General features: G+C 51.2%; 1 protein-coding gene across 2 annotated transcripts; it reads right to left on the bottom strand.

Annotated features, from left to right (window-relative positions):
- Nucleotides 1-124: 124 nt before the first annotated feature.
- NR2E1 (nuclear receptor subfamily 2 group E member 1) lies at nt 125-18,654 on the bottom strand. 2 transcript variants are annotated; one of them, XM_074896123.1, is made up of 9 exons: nt 18,431-18,654; nt 13,334-13,479; nt 12,472-12,559; nt 11,951-12,186; nt 10,499-10,645; nt 5,954-6,050; nt 5,418-5,567; nt 5,043-5,148; nt 125-1,831 (listed from the first exon to the last, which is right to left on the bottom strand). In XM_074896123.1, exons 1-9 carry the CDS (start codon nt 18,453-18,455, stop codon nt 1,669-1,671), a joined length of 1,158 nt encoding a protein of 385 aa, XP_074752224.1. In that variant the 5' UTR covers nt 18,456-18,654; the 3' UTR covers nt 125-1,668. The 2 variants fall into 2 exon arrangements, with proteins under 2 accessions (XP_074752224.1, XP_074752226.1); XM_074896125.1 differs by lacking the exon at nt 18,431-18,654 and adding an exon at nt 15,859-15,938.
- Between the last annotated feature and the right edge of the window lie 1,769 nt (nt 18,655-20,423).

Here is a 20,423-nt window from a genome sequence, read left to right as displayed (position 1 = left end):
AAGCAGAGTTTTTATGCTCATCGCCCTTTGTTAGCTGCACAATTCACTGCTATTAAAAGTTGTAGTAACATGAAACAAAAGACTTCTACTAGGTTGGACCTCTGATCTGTTTAGTATTTGTCCTAGAAAACGTTGCAGCAGGTGTATATCTGAATTACAGAAAACAGTTTTAGACGGGACCTCAAAGTCCCTTTGCTCAAAGGCAGGATCACCTAAGCTATTCCTTTAATGTTTGTCTAACTTGTTTTTCAAAACCTCTAATGGTGGAAACCCCACAGCATCCAAGGCAATCCATTTTAGTAGAGAACATTTCTGTTGTTTATGGTAAGTAGGCTACAGTGGAAGAAACTAATCCAGAAATAGAAGGACAAGCATTAAAAGAATAGTGGAAAGTAATTTAAATTCAATATATTTTTATTCTTTGTAAATACAATGAGTACAACTTTTTAACTTCACAAATCAGTTAATCCACTTTGTACAGGAAAAGTTTTACTCATTCTATGATAGTCCAAGTGCTGATTTTTCTCAGTGCTAGTTCCTAATAACAAATCAAATTTTGAAAAGTACAGCAGCTATCTTTAAATGGTTTTTCTACATTTTTCATACATCAAATAAGCAGCTTATAACGGTTTTGTGTGTGAGAGGGTGTAGGCGAACAAGGCTTCAAAATTAGAACCTGGAGTTTTCTAAAAAGGCATTGGAGACTTTTGGAAATTGTTAGCATTGGATCAGTCAACAACCTTTCTTTTTTGACATAAAATTCCTTCCATTGATTTTTTTTTTTATAGTCACTTCACTTCTCTGCACATCTCATTGACAAAGAGTTTGGCCACTGTTGCCTTTGGTTTCAGCACTGTGCCAACGGGACAGCCAGCAGGTCACTGAAGCGGTCATCTCCATTGTATTTGGTTTTGCTGTTTTAGTCTTCCTTTCTTGACTTGCATCTTTTCAGGTGTGTGTGTGTGAATGTGAGTGTGTGTGGAAGAAGGAGGGAAGGTCGGGGAGGAAGTGTATAAAGCTCTTCTGTCTTTGAGATGTTAACCGAACAAATTGTAGTGACATCCGCATCAAGAATCAGCAGTTCATTTTGCAGGAAGAAGAGAGCTGCTGTCATAAGCTACTTTTTAATCAGTTCTGAAGGCCACTTCATGATGTATTATAGCAGAAGCAATGTTTTGGTAACCTGGTCTTAAATGTTGCCTATCATATTAAAAACATTTTCCCAACATAGGCTACTTTTAAAAGTTCTGAAGGCCACATCTCATGTTACAACAGAAGCCAAGTTTGGTCACCCGGTTCCAAATACTGAACAAACTAAAGTACCTTCTTTCACATTTTGTCTCAGATCTGCCAGTTAAATGAGAGAATAGCAGAGTCTTTGTTAACTATGACTGGCATCTGAATTGCCTTCATCCTGTAGTAACAGGAATAGCAGCCAAATTCCAACCACTTTCACTTTTTCTGTAGAACAAAGCATTCTCTCCATGATCTAAATCACTCTGTTCAGAGCAGCAGAATCATATCTACTGGGGTATTTTTTGTCAATGGGTTTAAAGGCTAAACATTCCCAGGCTTATGCTTCCTGTAGATTTTGTTAGTTGAGGTTTATTCTCCATAGATAAAAGTTCTTCTCAAACTGTCCATCCTGACTGTTTATTTTAAGGTAATTTATATGTCACTGGATTTGTACATATCTGAAAGCAGTCTTGTAATTGGTACATTCCCAATGGTCTTTTTGAAAAACACTTCTTCTATTGTAGATGGACTAATCGAACGTAAAGCTGGTAAAAGCAATAAAAGTTTTCCAAAACGACAGGGTTGTGTGGGATACCTGAGAGACAGAGAGAAAAAATGTTATTGAAGTTTTAAGTGTTTTTCCAAAGAAAGTCTTTTACTTTATAGAAAACACCAATATTCAACAAATTGTGCAGATGGATGCTACCTGTGCTAGAACCCTGTGTTTTGTACTCACACGAGCAAGAAGGTTGACCCCAAGGAAAACTCTCTTAATAGAAGTTAGCAGAATATAGACCAATGTGTCTGAGTTTTGTTAGCTCCTTTGTTTACTGCCTCAGAGCAGTAGAAGTACGGAGACAGGATCCACTCTGACATCCCTCATAGAACAACTATGTTTTTGATGCAGTTCAGGGACGAGCTTGACCTACAATACATACCCTGACATTTAAAGTGAAATTTAATCCTAGTTGGATTGTCATGGTAATCATTTTGACCCCTTTTAGTTGCCATACACACTGAATACCAATTGACATTAGGAGACAAATTTTTTTGCTAAACCAGCTGTGTTTTATCACTAGGTAATGTTTTCATGTCATGGAATGTTTTCCATCCTTTCTCCCAGCTTTTGAAGCCAACATAACAGGATATGTATTCTAGCTGTGCTTACACTGACTTTACACCAGTGATTCTCAAACCTCTGCTTACAGTGGTCTCCCTAAAAGAAGGAGTAGGTTGTTTGGAGAAATACTCTGCTTCTCCAGTCTGCCCTCCCTTTCATCCTGTTGAGAGAGACTGAGATCAAAGGGCTGATACTGCTGGTAACACTGTCAGGAAGGTATTTCAAGCCTGGGGGTGAAAGGCAAGCTGAAAGCCCTATGCCACTGGAGTCAATGTGACAGTCCTGTCAGTGGACTGCACTTTTTTCCTTGTAAAAGGTCTTTCTTTTACAGAAAAGCCATAGGAAAGTTGCCATGCCTGGAATGGAAACTGTGGCTATGTAAAACCATTCGTCCCTGGCTTCTCTCTCTAACAGGCCCTGTCTCACTCAGTCTCCAGGGAGCAATCTTCATGGGAAAGGCCTTCTGTAAGAACAGGAAGAGTTGCTATGCAGCTGTTACTTTTTTTGCTCTGAACTAGCCATAACTGAATGGCATTTTCATTTTTGCTCCTGGCCCCTGAACAGGTCATTCCCTTTAGACTAAATAGAAGTGCTTCAGAAACTGCTGCCATCTAATCTCTGATACTGAGCTGACTTCTGCTAGACAGAGGTAGTAGGAGAACAGATTGAAGTTTCAGAAGGAAGAAAATAGTATAAAAGTTTCTCTTCCACTGCTCCATCTCCCACTGTCCCAGTCTCATGGGTCTCCACTGCAGCTAAAGGACTTAGACGTGGACTTTACAAGACCTGTTGCCGCTCTCCTCCTGAACCAACCAGAGCAGCTATTGCAGATGTTAGGTGCACTCTTCAGGCTTTTCCCCAGTCCCACCACTCTGAAGTGGTCCATAGGAGGCAGCTACTGATCTGTTCACAGCCAGCTGTTCTAAGAGTGTGGGGTTGTACTCTGCATAGGACATTTTGTGCATTCCTGGGCTCACCCCTGTATACTTCATGGGACAACAGCTACAGCTTTTACAGCAGGTTTTAAAAAGTTCTGTACCCCATGGGACTTATCCTGAATGAGACAAGGGAGAATATTTTCTTCCCAAACAATGATTCACGTCACTCTGCTGCAGCACCAAAATGGGATTCACAAGTTTTGAGTTTTTCATTTCAACCTGAGAACAGGCAGCTCAAGATAGCATCTTAGAAGAGCCATTTAGTTTCCTTGTGTCCCAATTTCTGTGGCTTCAAAATGGGGGAAATGATATGGGGTTTGGAGATCTTGGGTGAAAAGCACTCATACTGCTGTGTGATGTGAGGTTTTGAGCATTGCTATTAGCAGTATTTAATGGAATAAAATGTAGAGGAAGATGTAGCCTTCTGAACTGCAAAGTGTTCCACAGCAGGTATCACTTCCTAGGGGAAGATCTCTCCTTTTAGTGATTTTCCAATTGTCTGAAAAAATTGAGGTGCTGGAGCACATCCAAAGAAAAGCAACGAAGCTGGTGAAGGGTCTAGAGCACAAGTCTTGTGTTTTGCCAATTATTAGGCCTAGCATAAAGGACACAGCCAGCATAAAGATGAACCAATAACCAAGTTGTATTTGATATAAAAGGGTCAATACAGGGGTGAGCACTGGGGGTACAAATAAGTCAGATTATACATAATCAACATCAATCCCACTGACCCCAACAACAACACTGCATGACCAACAATGGGTGGAATAAAGGGTGAAATGCAGTCTCCCATAGAAAGGATGGGAGACAACGGAGTCAGCAAGCCAAATACATAAGACCAAGGAAGCCGCATAGTGAAACTCTACACAGCCTGCATTTACAAAAGCCAGACCTGTCTGGAGCCCAGTTCCAGGGAACTCTGCAAAGTGCATCCACCTCACAGACAGACACTCCCCTCTCCCTGTAAGTGGTCCCAGCTTTTACCCCCTAAGTGGGACACCTGACCTTTATTTACTTAATGCAGACACCTGGGGCTCATTTACCCCATGGCTCTCCCTGCAAGGCCGGCTGCACCCTGGAGGGAAGCTTAAAGGGAAACTCACCCCCCCTTGTGAAGGGCTGTGGGAATCACCCATATGTCAGCCTTAATTTGGGGCTTGGGGTTGAAACCCCAGCATTTCAGTCTTGTGAGGAGCAGTTGAGGGAACTGGGGTTGTTTAGTCTGGAGAAAAGGAGGCTCAGAAGAGACCTTAGTGCTCTCTACAACTGCCTGAAAGGAGGCTGTAGCAAGGTGGGTTCTGGTCTCTTTTCCCAAGTAGCAAGTGATAGGATGAAAGGAAATGGCCTCGAGTTGTGCTAGGGGAGGTTTAAGATTGGATATCAAGAAAAATTTCTTCACATAAAGGGTTGTCAAGTATTGGAACAGGCTGCCCAGGGAAGTGATTGAGTCACCACCCCTGGAGGTATTTAAAAGACTGGTAGATGTGGCACTTAGGGACATGGTTTAGTGGTGGGCTTGGCAGTGTTAGGTTAATGGTTGGACTCGATGATTTTAGGGTTTTTTTCCAACCTATTTGATGATTCTGATTCATCAGGGAATGCCAAATCCCAGCAGGCTGACAGCCAATGTATACTTGCTCTAACAGCCTGGTCCCCATTTCAGTCAGTGGAAATGTCACCTTCACTACAGTGAGAGCAGGATTTTACCCCTACACCTGCGAGAAGTATTGAGCAAAGACACCACTCACCTGGTGTGAATGTAGCTGTTCAGAGTGAGCTGGGCTTCATCTTGAAGGGCTGCTATGGCGGCAGCATTTCGGAAACTCCTCAGTTCGGAACCACTGTGTGTAGGCACTGGAAAGCATATCAGTTACTAGGTCAGCTTGACTCTTGTATGGGTCAAAACAGTTCAGCTACTGCTACCAATGGAAATTAAACATTCCCATTAGTTCCCCAGCACTCCACCGTCAGCCTTTCAAAATGCAACACTGACTAGTGGAATTCAATTCTGGGAAACCTGTTGGATGATATAAAACTCTGTCTGGTTCAAAACATCATTTTTGCTTTAAAGTAGCAACCTCATAGTTATCAGGCAAGACGAACAAGAGATTCTTTCTGCTTACCAGCTTTAAAAGTGACAATGCATTTGAGACAGGCAAATTCGGTAGCATCTAGCCGAAGTTGTCTAAATCTAGCCACAACCTCCTGTAAAGCCTGTATTTCTGAAATAATTTTATTCAGCTTCTGAGAATCTGTATTGTCACCATTCATGCCTAAAACAGAAACAGATGAAATAAATAATATTAAAGGCATTTGCTTTATTTTATATTGATTTCTGACAAAATCCTCTGTATCAATATCCACTCTATTGTCACACTTGTCTATCTGGTTCCATGTAAACTGACTATATTGTATGAAAGTTAATATAAAATCTTCTCTTGGATGATAACAAACACAGTAATTTGCATTTAAATGACAATGCAAGCAGTCATGAATACAACAAAACAACATTATTTGCATTTAAATATAGATTTATAAATGACAGGTATGCTCTATTGTTCAGTAGGAATTTGTTATTCTTTACATGTTGTTCTTTTTTTCAGTAATGTATTTTTATGGTAATTTTTCTAACAAAGTCATTAAATTGTGCAATTCTTACCAGATACAGCCAGTAGAGTGTTAGCATCAACTGGAATGGCCCATTGTGCTATTCCTAGAACAAACAGTTCTCTCCAAGCATCTTCCAAAAGCATCAGCTGTCATACAATAGATGTACAATATAACATAGTGTATAATTTATAGATTTATAAACAATTTAAATATGTAAATTTCTGTTATTTTAAAAACTACTTTAAATGCCTGTCATGGTATTTTCCCCACAGCATTTGTTAGCTCTTCTCTTAGCTTTTTGAGAAGGTGTCTAGAAATAAGTCTATGCATTCTAGAAAAGCACTGAGGGTTGACTCACTGTGCACCATGTTGTGGACCAAAAGGGAGGAGAAAGAGAAAGGAGAGTGAGAACTCCTACCCCAGAGAGCTTGTTCACCACAGGAACACTCGCCTGTTTCTCAGCACGGGGGGGTTCTCTCTTCCTCTCCCTCTGCACATAGAGCAGTTTTAGGACAAGTTGGACAAGTGTTCTCCTATTGCTCTCTAGGGATTACCATCCTTTCCCTCGGGAAGGCAGGATTTCTGAAGAAAAGCCTGGACAATGTCCTGAAGCTACATCACTCTGTAGGGAGTGCTGCTTTAGAGCACATGTGTATCTTTAACTCCTTCCTTACTAAGCAAGTCTTTAGCTTTTCCAAGCACAGCATCTGGACACACATATGGTTTCTCAGTGTCAACTGTTTTCCTGTTTTTTGCTTAAAATGACTCAGAAATTCCAGGCACTAAGAGCTGTTTCAGAGAACTGAGTATCCAAGCACCTACGCTGACAGCATTACTAGTTCTCTGCGATTTTTGTATGTTGCCTGGTTGTATGGAGGATGCGTTTTTCTGTTTGGAGGCAATGCCTTTGATTTCCGTGGAGAGGCAGTGGTGCATCTGAAGAGGAAACAAGACTCCTGGTAATGCAGGCTCTAGCAAAGCCAGAACAGACATGTCTAGTGTGGAGGGCATCTATGGACTGTTGGCCCAGACCAACTCTTAAAAGAGGGTTTGGTGGGACCCCAGTTCAGCTGAAGTTCAGGGCCTAAAGGAGATGCTGTGGTGTGCACCCATTGCTGGGACCTCATGTCTCTCAGTAGAGTGTGAGAGATTTGGAGGAGTGGGAACTGTAGTGGACTCATGAGGTATCATCTGGTGGCTCCATGCAGTGAAAACAGATTGCCCAAAAAGCATGCAGCAAAAACCACCAAACCACAAGCGTTAATACTGCTATGATCCATGAAAGCATCAGCAGCTTAGCTTCTTAGGAAAATAGGAAGGAGGATATTTTAAATCTATAAAGAGTCTGTAAGGAAGAACACAGCAAAAAAATATGCTGTATCACGTGAATTATTATTTCCCTGGAATCAGATATGTGAAAGTAATAGATGATACAGAAAGCATATGGTAAAACTGAATCCTTTATCTGTCTGCTAACTCTTAACAGTATTATTAGTTTTAAACCACCCTGTTCTGGTCAGAATGGGAGGAAGCGCTCTCTGAGCCTCTGCTCTCAGCTTGGACCTGCAGGCTTATGCCCATTTTGTGTCTTTTTGTGCCATATGCTTTGCAGAACTTCTACAAGGAGATCCTAAGGACATTCTGACAGAACAGTATTTCTGTCTCTGTTTGCATACAATTACTGTTTGAAATAATTAAACTGGATTTTATAGTACTGGAAGCTGCCCAGGTTATTGTGTGAAATGAGGGAGGGGGGGTGTCTAGGGTGCAGTGCCTGTCTCAGCTCTGTTCTGAGAGCTGCTGAACCTGCTCGTAAGTCTCCTAACTGCTGCAGCCTGTGAAGCCAGCCCCTCCTCCAGATAATCCTGCCTGATGGATGTGCAGGTTTCTTTATGACATAGGAAATGATTTGCCAGCCTTTCATTTGCTTTTGTAAAACTTTTTTTGTCATTCATTCATGCAGATACAATGGTAATGAACGGTGGTTCCTGGATGATATCTATTTCATATGTTCTTTCCCACTAAGTCTTTAAAGTCAGAAGACTTTAGAAATAAGAGACTATTCCAATAGCTGAATCTTTCTTCATGCCTATGCATAAGTCTGTAAAACCACCAATTAAAATAATTCATGATGAAGTCATGCTCAGCCCTCCTTCTTCAAAGAAACAAGAAATACCAGGCTTTCTGAAGGACTGGTTTTTGCTTCTTAATCAACCCCATCCTGTAAGTACAACCTTTTGCTGGTGACCTGCATTGGACCAACCTGTCTTACAGACAAGCTGGGCAAGTGTGCAGGCCAGCAGAACTTGAAGCATGGCATTTCTGTTGTGTGGCTTCCAATCCACAGTGGGATTAGCTGTATGGAGCTGGGGAAGGGACACAGCCTCTGTTTTGCTGAAGCTAGTGATACAGCAATCCTCAGACTTGTGTTTTGTCAGCAAATTGGTTTCTACTTATTTCCTTGCCTTTGAGATGAAACTGTCACAGAGTCCTGGAATCACAATGCACTTGCCTTTTCAGAAGACCACAAACAAAAGCAAAATCCAGGAAGAGGTTTTAGACTCTCCTCAGGCAGATGTCAGGGATACGAAAAGAAAGAGAAATGCAGACATTTACAGCCAGGCCATTGTCAAATTACATAATGCAAAGGCACTATTATAAAAATGAACTGATTATTTATGAAATAAAGTGATGAAAATCAGAGTTATTTATTCTCCGGCTCTCCTGTATATGACAGGGGAATCATGCAGAGAGAGGCCCAGGTCCAAGCTTTAGAACTGAGCAGCTGTCTTTTGAGGAAGCTGGTTTGCAGTGAGGTACAGCAACTCAAGGTGCTGTTAAGGAAAGGCTGGGATTTTAATATGTAATTAACTAACATCAGTCCCTGATGTGAAAGTGAAAGATGCAGTGGATTATTTAAGGATAATGGCAACACTCTGTTATCTATGATAGATAAGCAGGCCTTGCTGTTTAAGACATGGTTGGTCAAGTGCAGTGGAGACTTCCCTTGCTCCCAGATCCTGCTGACTCCACCTCTGCATACTAACAGAGATGACCTTGTGGGAAATGCATCGGTCTTATGTCAAAAAAAGCTTTAACCTAAGGAACGTCCTGTGAGCATCACTGGTCTTGAGATGGACCCAGCCTCTTCCCATGCGCTGAGGCTGCTGCTCAAGTGGCATGCTCGCTGCTTATCCTTGATATTTGGGCCTGTTTCTTTGGTTGCTTGGTATGACAGACCCAGTGCTCCACAGGAGTAGTGGCAGCAGAAGACATTAGAGAGGGGCATGCTGCACTGGGACTGCTGTCTTCCTAACAGTATGTGTAACCTCTCACGCCCTATCTCATTGCTTCCCTCATGCTCACTGCATAGTAGTACTGCAGCCAGAGCTGAGCAGCATCCCCCTTTGTCTAATTTCACAGCAAGGATTTGAAAACATGAGTCTGGTGCTAGAAAAGGAACATTTCAAGGTACCTTAGCTTTATATCACATTGTGACCATCATGATTTACCCTTAGGTAGAAAACACTATCAGTTTCCTAAGAAGCTCTTTTCTTTCAGTTCAAAATATGTATTTGCATATCAACTGCAACACTTGCAACATGCATCCATGGAAAGGAACTAGTTCCTCTGATGACTGCTACGTAACATCTAAGGCACAACATTTCTAGTTACCATTTGGGGAAATTAGCTCAATCATATCAAAGTATTAGATGTCTTTTATGATTGGAGCTTTGCATAGATTTCCTCCCTTCCATTTTATAATTATCTGATTAGTTTTTCTTTTTTTTAAATTAGTGCATTATACAAAGCACACTGAGTCCTCATCAAGAATCAAGTCATTAAGAAATTGCTTCAGCTCGTATGGTTCACATATGATTTACTTGAGGCAAAGGCAAATTGTCATAGAGGAAAACAAGACAAATTAGGGTAGATTTTAATTAGTGGTGAAAAATATTGGGGGCTGGCCAAATTCTGCTTCCACCATGTTGATGTAATTGTAAGTTCACTGAAGTCAATATGAATAAAGAAAAAATGTTGGCTGTGTAAATTTACACAGATGAGGAGAGGGAGAGGAGAGAGGAGAGGAGAGGAGAGGAGAGGAGAGGAGAGGAGAGGAGAGGAGAGGAGAGGAGAGGAGAGGAGAGGAGAGAATGGTCTTCAGAAATCACCACAGTCATATAGGCTATATGCTTAACTAAGCACTTCTCATCCCAAAATAGCAAGGTAAGATGCTGTTCCCTGTTTTATGGGGGGAAAGTTGTCCCACAAGCAGAGAAACAGTTTGGGCATGCTGAGCTTGGTCTGCAGCCTGGTGACTTTTCTTCTAGAACTCATCCTCCACTTTATATTAGATCTTTTTTTCTGGCTTGATTTTCACTTGCTTAGTGAAATAAAAGTTGCAGGAAAGCAGTCTTTAAATCAATGCCTGTTTTTCAGGGACAGACCAAAACTCTGCACTGAACTTCAGAACTGCTGAAGTCCGTTATGGATTTAAAGGTCTAGGGCTGAAGGCTTCAGGACCCAGTCTGAGCTCTGAGCCTTCTTTAACAGTCAGGCCAGGCTGATGCCACTCCCACTGCAGGTGCCTTACCTGGTCTTGTAAAGACAAGGTGGAGAAGGCTGGGACACTCTTGGCCCACTTGATGCTCATGAACAGAAGTCTGGCTGCTGACTCACAGACGGATTCGGTGGCCACTTCATAGAGATACATAGGGGTACCGTTGACTTCATGTGGGTACTAATGTCAAAAAGAAAATAAAGCAACTTCATACAATGTCACCAAGGCAGCCTTGTCTTCCTCTCCCCTACAGCCACCATTCAGTGCATCAGGTCCATACCCAATACAGAGTGTGCTCTTTTATTCTGCAAGCAGAGGGCATTGCTTTCAGTGGGCTCACTCCAAATTGCTCTCTGCTGCTCATCCGTGTGGATGAACTGAACTACCAAACCCATTCTCCACATGAAGTTGGAGAGGGAATGAAGTTATTACATCAGGGGAAAAATATTACCAAAATGCTGTGTCATCCTTTAACCTGTTACACAATAGCACAGCTCTGGTAGCAGAATTAGAAGAATACAAATTTGATTAAGAATTTGTGGTTTGTAACTTGTGCTTCAGAAGCTGATTTAGCGCTCCAGCATTGCTCAGCAAAGCAGTAAGTGCTCACTTAGCCTTAACCTTCATCTAGCTCCCTGATCGCAACAGGCAGTAAGCAGATGCATAAAGCTAAGCATAACTACCTAAAGGGTACGCAGGATTGGAATGAAGTTATGTTTTCAAGCATGTACTATGTTTTCTTGCTAAATAATTTCTGATTCAGTATTTTCCAAAATTAAAATATAAAACTGTATGTTGTGATTGTGTTCATGATGGATTCTCCCAAGCTACCAACTCTGGAAATAGAGAACTATTTAAGTTGTCTCTTCTTTGATCTTCTAGGTGCTGTAAATATGCAAAATGTCACTGAAAACAGGTTAATGAAAAACATCACCTTATGGCTAATTCCTGTGCAGTTGAGGCCACAGCAGTGCATCAGCTGGGCTGCTCAGGAAATGTCACAGCCAGGAAGCACAAAGCCAGCTTAGACATGTTAGTGTCTATGTGGACAAGCTGCAGGCTTTGGTCAGTACAGATAGTACTTTCTGAACTACACCCCTACGGATGGGCATTTTGCTGAAGAAAACTCGGTGATTGCAGCTCATCCTCATGAAACAAGCTTTAAAATTACTTGTGTATGGGCTCCAGGCAGGAGGAGTACCTCTGCAACCATGAGGGTGTAAGGATGTAGGAGAGACGGGGTTTGTGCAGAGCAGGTTATCAGTCGGTCCTTCTGCCTGTCCCTTCTGCAGAGGGCCTCCTGCCCCTTGCTTCTCGGATCTTCAGAGCTTTTAGGGGTGTAACAAAAGAGTCCCCACCACCACCCGCAAGGCCTCAAGCCTTCCTCTTTGCCACCTCTACCCCAGAGGCGGGGAGGAGCTGGTGGTTGCAGGCACCCCAGCGCCGAGGTCTGCAGGCCCGCGGGGGGCCGGGGCAGCGGCTGACCTTTGGGGTAGGCTGCGCCAGGCCCACCAGAGCCTGCCTCTCGGGGGTGCCGGCGACGGCGGCCAGCTCCAGGCCGTGGGGCTCCAGCTGGGAGACGGCGGTGAAGAAGGCGGGTGCTGGCAGGGCGGTGGCGGGGAAGTGCGGGGCACCGCCGCTCTCCTCCTTGTGCCCGCGGAAGTAGAGGGCCACCTGCTTCCGTATTGTCGACGTCCGGGGGCCCCGCTCGTGCTGCACCGCTGCGGGGCACCAAGGAGAGGCCAGGGGGTCACCGCGGGGTCCCGCCACGGGTACCCCACGCTGCTCCGCTGGGCCTCCCTCCCTCCCTCCACGCAGGTTTTTAGGGCCGGCCCCATGCCTCCCGCCCAAGCGAATGCCTCGGGAGAAATGGGCCAGGCTGCCGCGGGATGGGGGGGTCATTAGGGGCCCGAGGGGGGAGACCCTGCTGTGACACACCGCTCCCGGTTCAGAGCAAGGCCCGGGCCACCCTGCCGCCCCGGCCCTGGGAGAGGGGGAGCAGGTACCGTCTTTGTTCATGTTGACCTCCAAGCACTTCTTCAGCCGGCAGGCCCGGCACTGGTTCCTGTGCGTCTTGTCCACCGGGCAGCCTCCCTGCAACACAGCCAGCCGTCGGGCCGGGGGGGCAGCGCGCTCACCCCGCCCGATCCCGGCGCCTTCCCCGCGGCGGCGGGAGGCACGGTGGGGGCCGCCCCTCGGGGCGACGGCGGGGCGGGGTGCTTGGCCCCGCGGCGGGGAGGGTCGGGGAGGGTCGAGGGGGGCCGTGCCGGGCCGTGCGGGGCCGTGCGGGGCAGTGCCGGGCCGTGCCGCTTGGACCCGCGGCGGGGCGGGCCGGGCCGCCTTCAGCACCCGAGACAGCGACGGCGACACCGCCCCCTCGGGGCGCCCCAGCCCCCGGTGCCCCCCCCGCCGCCCCCCCGGCCCCGCATCCCCGCGGGAACGGTCCGCGGGTGGAAATGAGCGCGGCCGGAGCGGGAACGGGAAGAAACGAAGCTGCGTCCCCCCGCGTTGCGAGGCGGTTGTTCATCGACCGGCGTGGATTGTGGCTTACCGAGGGGCTGTCCCCCTCCTTCCTCGTGTAATCAGCCGGTGCGCTGCCTGCACGGCCCCCCGCCCCTTGCGCATCCCCCCCCAGTGGGCTGCGGCCGCACGGCCCGGGGCGGGCGGGGCGTGCCGGGGGGAGGCGGGGGGGGGACACCCACCGCTGGGCTCGGCCCGGGACCCCCTGGGGAGGTGGGGGTGAGGCTCCGTGGCCGCTGGATCTTACTGCCGCGGGTGTCTCTGTTGACTCGGGGGGGCAACGCGGGGCCCTGGGGAATCGCGGGGTGAGAGGTGCAGGCGGTGAGGGGTCCGCGCTGCGGCTGGTACCTGATTTCCCGATTTGCAAACATAGGTCCTATTCCTCCTGATGCTCCGCTTGAAAAATCCCGAGCACCCATCGCAGGCGTAAACCCCATAGTGTTTCCCGGAGCTGCGGTCCCCACACACTTTGCAAGGGATGTCTAAAATGCGACCTGAAAGCAGAGAAGGGAGAGAGGGAGAGAGCGAGCGCTCAGCAATCTGACCTCCGGAGGGATTAGCCCCAGAGCCGCAGTACAAGCAAATAATGAAGTGATTTTATAGCCAACTTTCTTTTCCTTGAGCAAGTGTCAGTTTTCTACAATGAGCATTATTCATGCCCCGCTACGTTTATTTGGATCTTCTATAATCGCCAAGACCCATTTTGGAAGGGAAGATTACAGCAGCGGGAGCAGCAGACTTGCCTGCTAGAAGTGGCGATGCGAAGGGGGGAGAATTGGCGCGGGGGGGGGGGGGGGGGGGGGGGGGGGGGCGGGGGGCGTTCCCCTCGCTTTCTGGCGCTCGGCAGAGGACGGCACTTTCCCTGGGCAGGAGAGCAGTCAGGAGACCGAGGCACAGAATAAACCAAAACAAAATAAAACGACCAGGAAGCCAAGTAACCTCCTCTCCTCCCTAGCAACCCCAGCGAAAGGGGGCTGGCTCCAGCCGCAGACGAGGCGTGCCATTTTCTTCGCCCCAAAACCTGCAGCACAACTTTCCGCCTCCCCTTTGTGGGGAGCTGCGGGCGGCTGGGGCGCGGGGCGAGCAGCGCCCCTCGCTCCGCACCGCTCCGCACCGCTCCGCCGGGCCCGAGCCCCCGCTCCGCCGGGCGCTGCTGCCGCACCCACTTTGCCCAGAATTGCAAATGCGCTGAAGGCGCTGTGAAAACTCGGACAGAGATTACTGCCGCCCGGTTCAAGAAACCCGCCAAAACGCCGCTCGGCTTCTGCCCTTTCTCCGCCTTCCCTCTTCTGTTTTCTCTTTTTCTTTTATTTTATTTTTATTTTCTTTCCCTTTTTATTATTTTCCCTTTTCCTTTCTCCTTTTCCCCCTTTCCCTCCGTTTCCCCTAATTTTTTCCCTTTTTCCCCCTCTTCCCCTTTTCCCCTTTTCCTCCTTTTTTCCTTTCCTTTCCTTTCCTTTCCTTTCCTTTCCTTTCCTTTCCTTTCCTTTCCTTTCCTTTCCTTTCCTTTCCTTTCCTTTCCTTTCCTTTCCTTTTTTTTTTTTTTTTTTTTTTTTTCTCTCTGCCTTAAACAGCCTTATTCCCTCCTACCAGAACTTAAACTGAAGATTCCGTCCCTCTCACCCAACCTTGGTCTCTAAACTGCGACGGAGAGCGCTCGGGGCCACTATCTTTGTTTGGAAGTAGCCCAGGGAAGAGCCCCGGTGCAGGGGCCGGGGGGGGGGAAGAGGGCTGGAAGGGGGAAGGCGACAGCGTGCGGAGCGGTGCTGGGGGGGAGCGGGGGGGGGGGGGGGGGAGGAGGCATGGAAACAGGTCGCAGGGGCTCCTCTCTCTCCCTAGAGAATATAGGAGTCCGAGATACTTCCAGACATGTCTAGGCTAAGGCTCTAAGACAATGCCTGCTGGCAGACAATAGGGACATTAGATAAAGTGTTAACTTAATGATTTTGCCCATTGAAACTCGTTTGACTGCCTCCAATGAGCACAAGCTGCCAGCTTCTCCCCTAAATGAAACCCGACAGCTGCTATACACAACACGGCGAGAGGGACGGGGATTAGGTTCGGGACTGCGAGAGGGAGGGGTGGCGGAGGGAGGGAAGGTGGGAGGGAGGGAGAGAGGTTAAAGAATAGAAAACTTTTACGCAATTAATAAGGAGCGCAGCGAAAGGAAGCCCCCCCCCCCCTCCGCCTCACTGCCTGCGAGCAAGCCGCGGCTTTGGAGCTGCAGGTAGGCGCCCGTGAGGAGGGCTGAGGCCAAGGCACGGTTTCTGGGAGTGTGTAATTACAAGCCCTCCTTGCCACCTGCCTATTGGGGCACCAGTGACCCGTCAAAAAGTGTAGCATGGGAATTCGGATATCGCACAATGCCAACAGGGGAAAGCGCTCGACTTCCCTCTCCAGCCCTTCGCATCCACGGGGAGAGAGAGGGTCCACACGCACGCACACAAAGGAGGAGGAGGAGGAGGAGGAGGAGGAGGAGGAGGGGCAGGCTGGGGGTGGGGGGAGAGACACTGAAGCGGTACGTGCAGCGGTGGTGCATCCCGGTGCAGGGCCCGGCCCCGCCGCGCTGCCCCCGCGCACCCACCCCGGCCCACCGCCGGGGGACCCCCCCCGCGCCCCCCGCTCCCCCTTCCCTCGGCAGCGAGGCCCAGCCCCGGCCGCGCACCCGGGCCCGCCGTGGGGCCGCCGCCCGGGTCTCCGGGCAGCCGCAGGGGTCCCCGCTTCCCCGGCCGGCCTGCGGCTTCGTCGGCGCTAAAAGCGGGCGGCAGCGAAGGAAGGAACTTGTGTTAGTTTTACAAAACAGGTTTCCTCAGACGGATTTTAAGTTTGGGAGCCGCTTTTTAAAAAATCATACGCACTATATACGTACATACCCACCCGCTGCATGTAAATATATGTTCCCTATACCCTTTACGCGTCCGCATACTCCATCTATAAAACCCGAGCACCTGGAGCACCTCGCCAAACCCAGATAACCACGTTTCCAGCCGTCGGAGCGGCGCGGAGGCGGAGGACGGGGAGGGGGGACACGGCGGAGGGAGCGGCTGGAGCCCCCCGCTCCGTCCCGCCGCCCGCCCGCAATCCCGGCCGCTCTCTGCCCCCCCTCCGCCACCTCCCAATCCCCCGCCCCCCCATCTCCTCCCCGCGGGGGCTGCTATGAGAAAACTTTCGTGTAGGACGAAATATGAAATAAGTAGACGGGGAAGAGGCAGGGCGGGGGGTGGGAAGAGAAAAATGTAAGCTTGACACGGGGTCATGAGATAACTGATTAACGCGGTTTAAAAGCGCTCCGGTTCTCCGAGGTACCGCTTCGTCTCAGAAGTTTAGCGCTAAGAAAATGGGATTTCTGTTCAGCTGGGAAACAGTTTTGAACATCCCACGACAGGGGGTCCTTGGGGGCTATTTTGTGTGTCATAATTGCTTAAAGGATATATGGCAGCCCCGATTACTGTAATTACCATCAGAGGCTGTTGAAAGAAGTTAGGCTGGGCTCGGGGACGGCGGGATGGAGTCTCGTTACCACCCAGGCAGACATCGCAGCTGACACCGCTAGACGCCCACCGGCGGGCAGACAAACCAGGCGGGAGACCCCTTGTCCGGGAGCCCCCCGAGACCCCCGGGACGGGCGCCCAGGCCCCGGGACAGCGGGTCGGGCTTTAGCATGCGCTGCCGAGGCCGGCTGGGCTCGGGCCCCGCAGCCCCGCGTCCTCGTCCCCGTGGGGCCTGGCCGGGTCGGGCCTGGGGTCCCCTGCGGGCGGTGCTCGAGGGTCTGGAGGGGGTCGGAGGCAGCCGCGAAAGCGGCGGCGGTGGCCGGGGGTCGCCCAGCGCCGTGCGGCCGCAGGCGCGGTCCCGCCTCGCGGGTTTCCTCCTCTGCAAAATGTCTCCGGCAGAAGCTCCGCCGGCCTTTTGGGGACGAGGCTCCCCGGCCCTTCCTGCCCCTTCCCCGACACTCAGAAACCTGCCAGGAGCCCCGACAACGTCCCGGCGCGGCTGCCCAGGGGCCCGATCCCGCTCCGGCTCCCCTCGCACTTACCGGGCAGTTTGGGCAGCGCAGCAGGCGGGAAGCCGCCGCCGCTTTTTTTTTTTTTTTTTTTTTTTTTTGACGCTGCCTTCTTCCCCCCCGCCCGATTATTACCTCCACCTCGGCCCCGCTACTATTTTTTTTTTCTTTTTTTTTTTTTTTCCTCGGGGGGGGGGTGGGGGGGTGGGGGGTGTCTGGCGCGGAAAAATGCCGCGCTCAGCCCCGCGGGGATAGAAGGCAAACCACGCCGAACCGGCGGCAGCTCGGCCGCAGCGCGGGGGCTCCGCGCCGACCGCCTCCTCCACGCGCGACTCCACGCCGCGGCCCCCGCCTGCCCCCCGGCCCCGCCGCCGCGGTCCCCTCCCTTCCACCACCACCCCAACATCCCCCCCCTGCCCCCCCCGGTTTCCTGGGCCCTGCGGACAAAGGGCGGACCCGGGTCAAAATAATGGAGGGCAGCGGCAAGGAGAAGGCCGCGGGGCTGGCGGGGGGCGGCCGGTGGCAGGTACCGCCGGTGGCGGGTCCCTCCCGGCTCGGCCACCCTTTTTCCACCACTCCGCAACCCCGGGAGCCCGCCGGAGCGCAGAGGAAATAACTGTCCGATCCATCACTTGTCAGACATTAAATTGGATTGGGTATTTTTCCCCCCTTTGTTACTGACTCCATCCATATTACAAACTCCGAAAGTCCCGTTGGGATTATGCGGATTGAGCCGTTCTGTACGAGCGGTTAGTCATGCTTTAAATTCCCCAGTTATGAGGTGCATGGATTTAGGATTAAGGAAAATGTGACTTTTAAGTTGTTTCTGCTTTCCTCGTTGCAGGATTATTTGTTGTAACTGGAAATGGTGTGCAAAGTATTGCATTTAAATCCTCCTTCAACAGACTTGCTTACGCGATTTCGTGCAATTGAGTGACCGGAGTTTCAAACTCTTAAAAAGAAATTATTATGTCGCAGAAGATCGCATCAAGTCCATGAGAAAAGCAGCACGTTTCAACTCCGCAATGCCCTTTAAACCCAAACCTTCCTCCCTCCGCCCCGGTACCGGACTCCCGCAGACAACCGCCCGCGCCCCGGCGGGACGAACCCGCTCCCCGCTGCCTTTCCCGGGGCTCGCTACCCCCGGGCTCCTGCCCCCCCGGTTCCCGGCGCGGAAACCCGGGGCGGGCAGCTGGAAAGAGGCTTTTTGTAAGCCCCGGGCCCAAACTCCACCGGGGCAACTCCGAGCCTATATATTCGTTGCCACTCCGAATGGAAATATACACTTCTTTTTTAATTGCGGGGGGGTGGAGGGTGGGTGCGCAAACCCAAACCGTACCCCCCCCACCCCTTCCTCTCCCTCCCTTCCACCTCCCGCCCCCCCAGGCCAGGCTGCAGCCCGTCTCGGAAAGGCTGCTCGAAGCCTCCACCGCGTTATTACCCACTTGTTGATCCCGCCGGCTTGCTCATGCTCGAAGCCCCCGGGAGTCGTTAAACTCGGGGCGAAGTGTCGGCGCCGGGGCGAGGCGGTGCGCTGCCCCCCCCACCCTCCCCCCCCCGCGGCGGCTCCGCGGGGCAGGTGCCTCCCTCGGGCGCTCAGTGCTGGCTCCGCCGCGGGGGCCGGCACATCCTCCCCGCTGCCCCGCTCCCCGGCGATGTCCTCCCCGAGGGACGGGGACACGCTGCGGGGAGGCGGCAAGGAAAAGAAAAAAAAAGAAAAAAAAAAAAAAAGAAAAAAAAAAAAGAAAAAAAAAAAAAGGGAGGGAAAACAAAAAAAAGAAACGAAATGACCCAAAGTCGGCGGCCGCTCGCTGCCCCCCTGCTCGCAGGTGCTCTCGGGACCCTGGGAGGGTGTAGGGGGGTGCGAATGGGCTCGCCACCGCGCTCCTGGAAGGCAAGCGAGAGCCACAGCAGCCAGGACAACAATGAGACGAAGGAGAAGGTAGGATGGGGAGCGGGGCTCTGCGCCGAGCGCCTCGGTGCAGCGAGCAGGGAGATCAGAGCCTGGAAAAATAATGAAAGGGGGGAAAAGGCGTCAGAGGAGGCTGTCTCTGCCTCTCAGAAACTGAATGGTATAAAAAGGGAAAGGTTTCCAGAAGTTCATTACACTGGCTGACTTTGCGCTTTGAGCTCCAGGCTTCGGCCCCTATAATATCGGCAGAGAGGCTGTGACAGGCAGCGGCGGGGAGGGGAGAGGGACGCCCCTTGCCCACTGAGCTTCCCTTGCTTTCCCCCCAACTCCTGCCGCCGCGTGACGTCACCCTGCGCTGGGAAGGGGAGGGGGCAGGGAGGGGGTTAAATGCTAATGATATTAATGAACCCCCGAGCGGCTTCCACACAAAATGCAGCGGCTGCCGAGATGATTCCGCCTCCTCACTCGCCTTGTGCCCTCGCTGTCATAAAAAGGGACACCCCCCCCCCCAAAAAAAAAAAAAAAAAGCAGAAAAAAAAAAAGAAAATAAAAGAAAAGAAAAAAGAGGAGACAAAAGACAAGCAGAAAGAACGGATCAAGATCCCGTTTATTTTGCATTTTCCCGTGGCGAGGTGGGGCCCGCCTGCGGTTCGCCCCTGCCCTTGCCCTTGCCCTGGCCCGGGCAGCGGCTCTGCCGGCGGCCGGCGGGGCCGGGCGGGGAGCGGGCCGGGGCTGCGAGCCGAGCCGGGCCGAGCCGAGCCTGGCTGGGCCGGGGCGGGCGGGGTGCCAGCCTACCCGCCAGGCGGCTGGACGCCCCTCCTGCCGCGGGAGCTGGCACCAGGGGAGCGGGGCCGGGCTGGCTGCCGGGGGTGCACGGCGGGGGTGCAGGGGGAGCAGGGCGGGAGGATTTGTTTTCGCCCTCGGAAGAAGAGGGGAGCGCTCTGTCCTGCCCCAGCCTGGAAAAAGTCCTCGTCTCCCCGTGCCCCGAGCCGGGGTCGTCTCAGCCCCGCGGCCGGCGGCTCCCGGCTCCCCGGCGCCGGGACCTGTTGCACGGCGGCCGTGCGAGGAGCCCGCCCGCAACCGGGGGTCACTCCTCCTGCCCCCTACACCGGGCCCGGCGGGCCAGCACCCACCGCCCCGGCCCCCGGGGGACGGAAGAGGACCCCGCCTGTCCCGCAGGGTTGCTCCGAGCCCCGGGCACCGTCGACCTGGCCGCGCCTCTGCAGCCCGCAGCCCCCGAGTGGGGTGCAGGGGCGCGGCGAGGAGCCAGAGGGGGGACCCCCTCCCAGCTCAGCAGCTCTGGTTTTACCGAGAGGCTGCCGGGCTCTCCCGCTCCTGTTGGAAACTGTCTGTGAGGCGGGAGCTGGTCGAGCAGGGCCGGGTGGCGGGGGGGAGAGGTGCGCATCTGGGAAGGGAGGGAAGAGCATCTCTCCTACGGATGCAAGCTGGGGTGGGCAGTGACACCAGAGGGCAGGGCCGGCAGTTGCTGAGGAGCTTGTGAAGCCCTTGGATGTCCCTCGGTCCCT

This window comes from Athene noctua, chromosome 1 (genome assembly GCF_965140245.1).
Source record: "Athene noctua chromosome 1, bAthNoc1.hap1.1, whole genome shotgun sequence".
Lineage (NCBI taxonomy): Eukaryota > Metazoa > Chordata > Aves > Strigiformes > Strigidae > Athene > Athene noctua.
Note: the sequence above shows the minus strand (reverse complement) of the source record. Positions and strands in the feature narration are given on the sequence as shown.

Coding starts and splice junctions, on each gene's coding strand:
- NR2E1 (XM_074896123.1), bottom strand. CDS start 18,455: ATGAGCAAGCCGGCGGGATCAACAA. Junction 5,568..5,953: donor CACTCTACTGGCTGTATCTG/GTAAGAATTGCA, acceptor TTTCTGTTTTAG/GCATGAATGGTGACAATACA. Junction 5,149..5,417: donor CATTGTCACTTTTAAAGCTG/GTAAGCAGAAAG, acceptor TATGCTTTCCAG/TGCCTACACACAGTGGTTCC.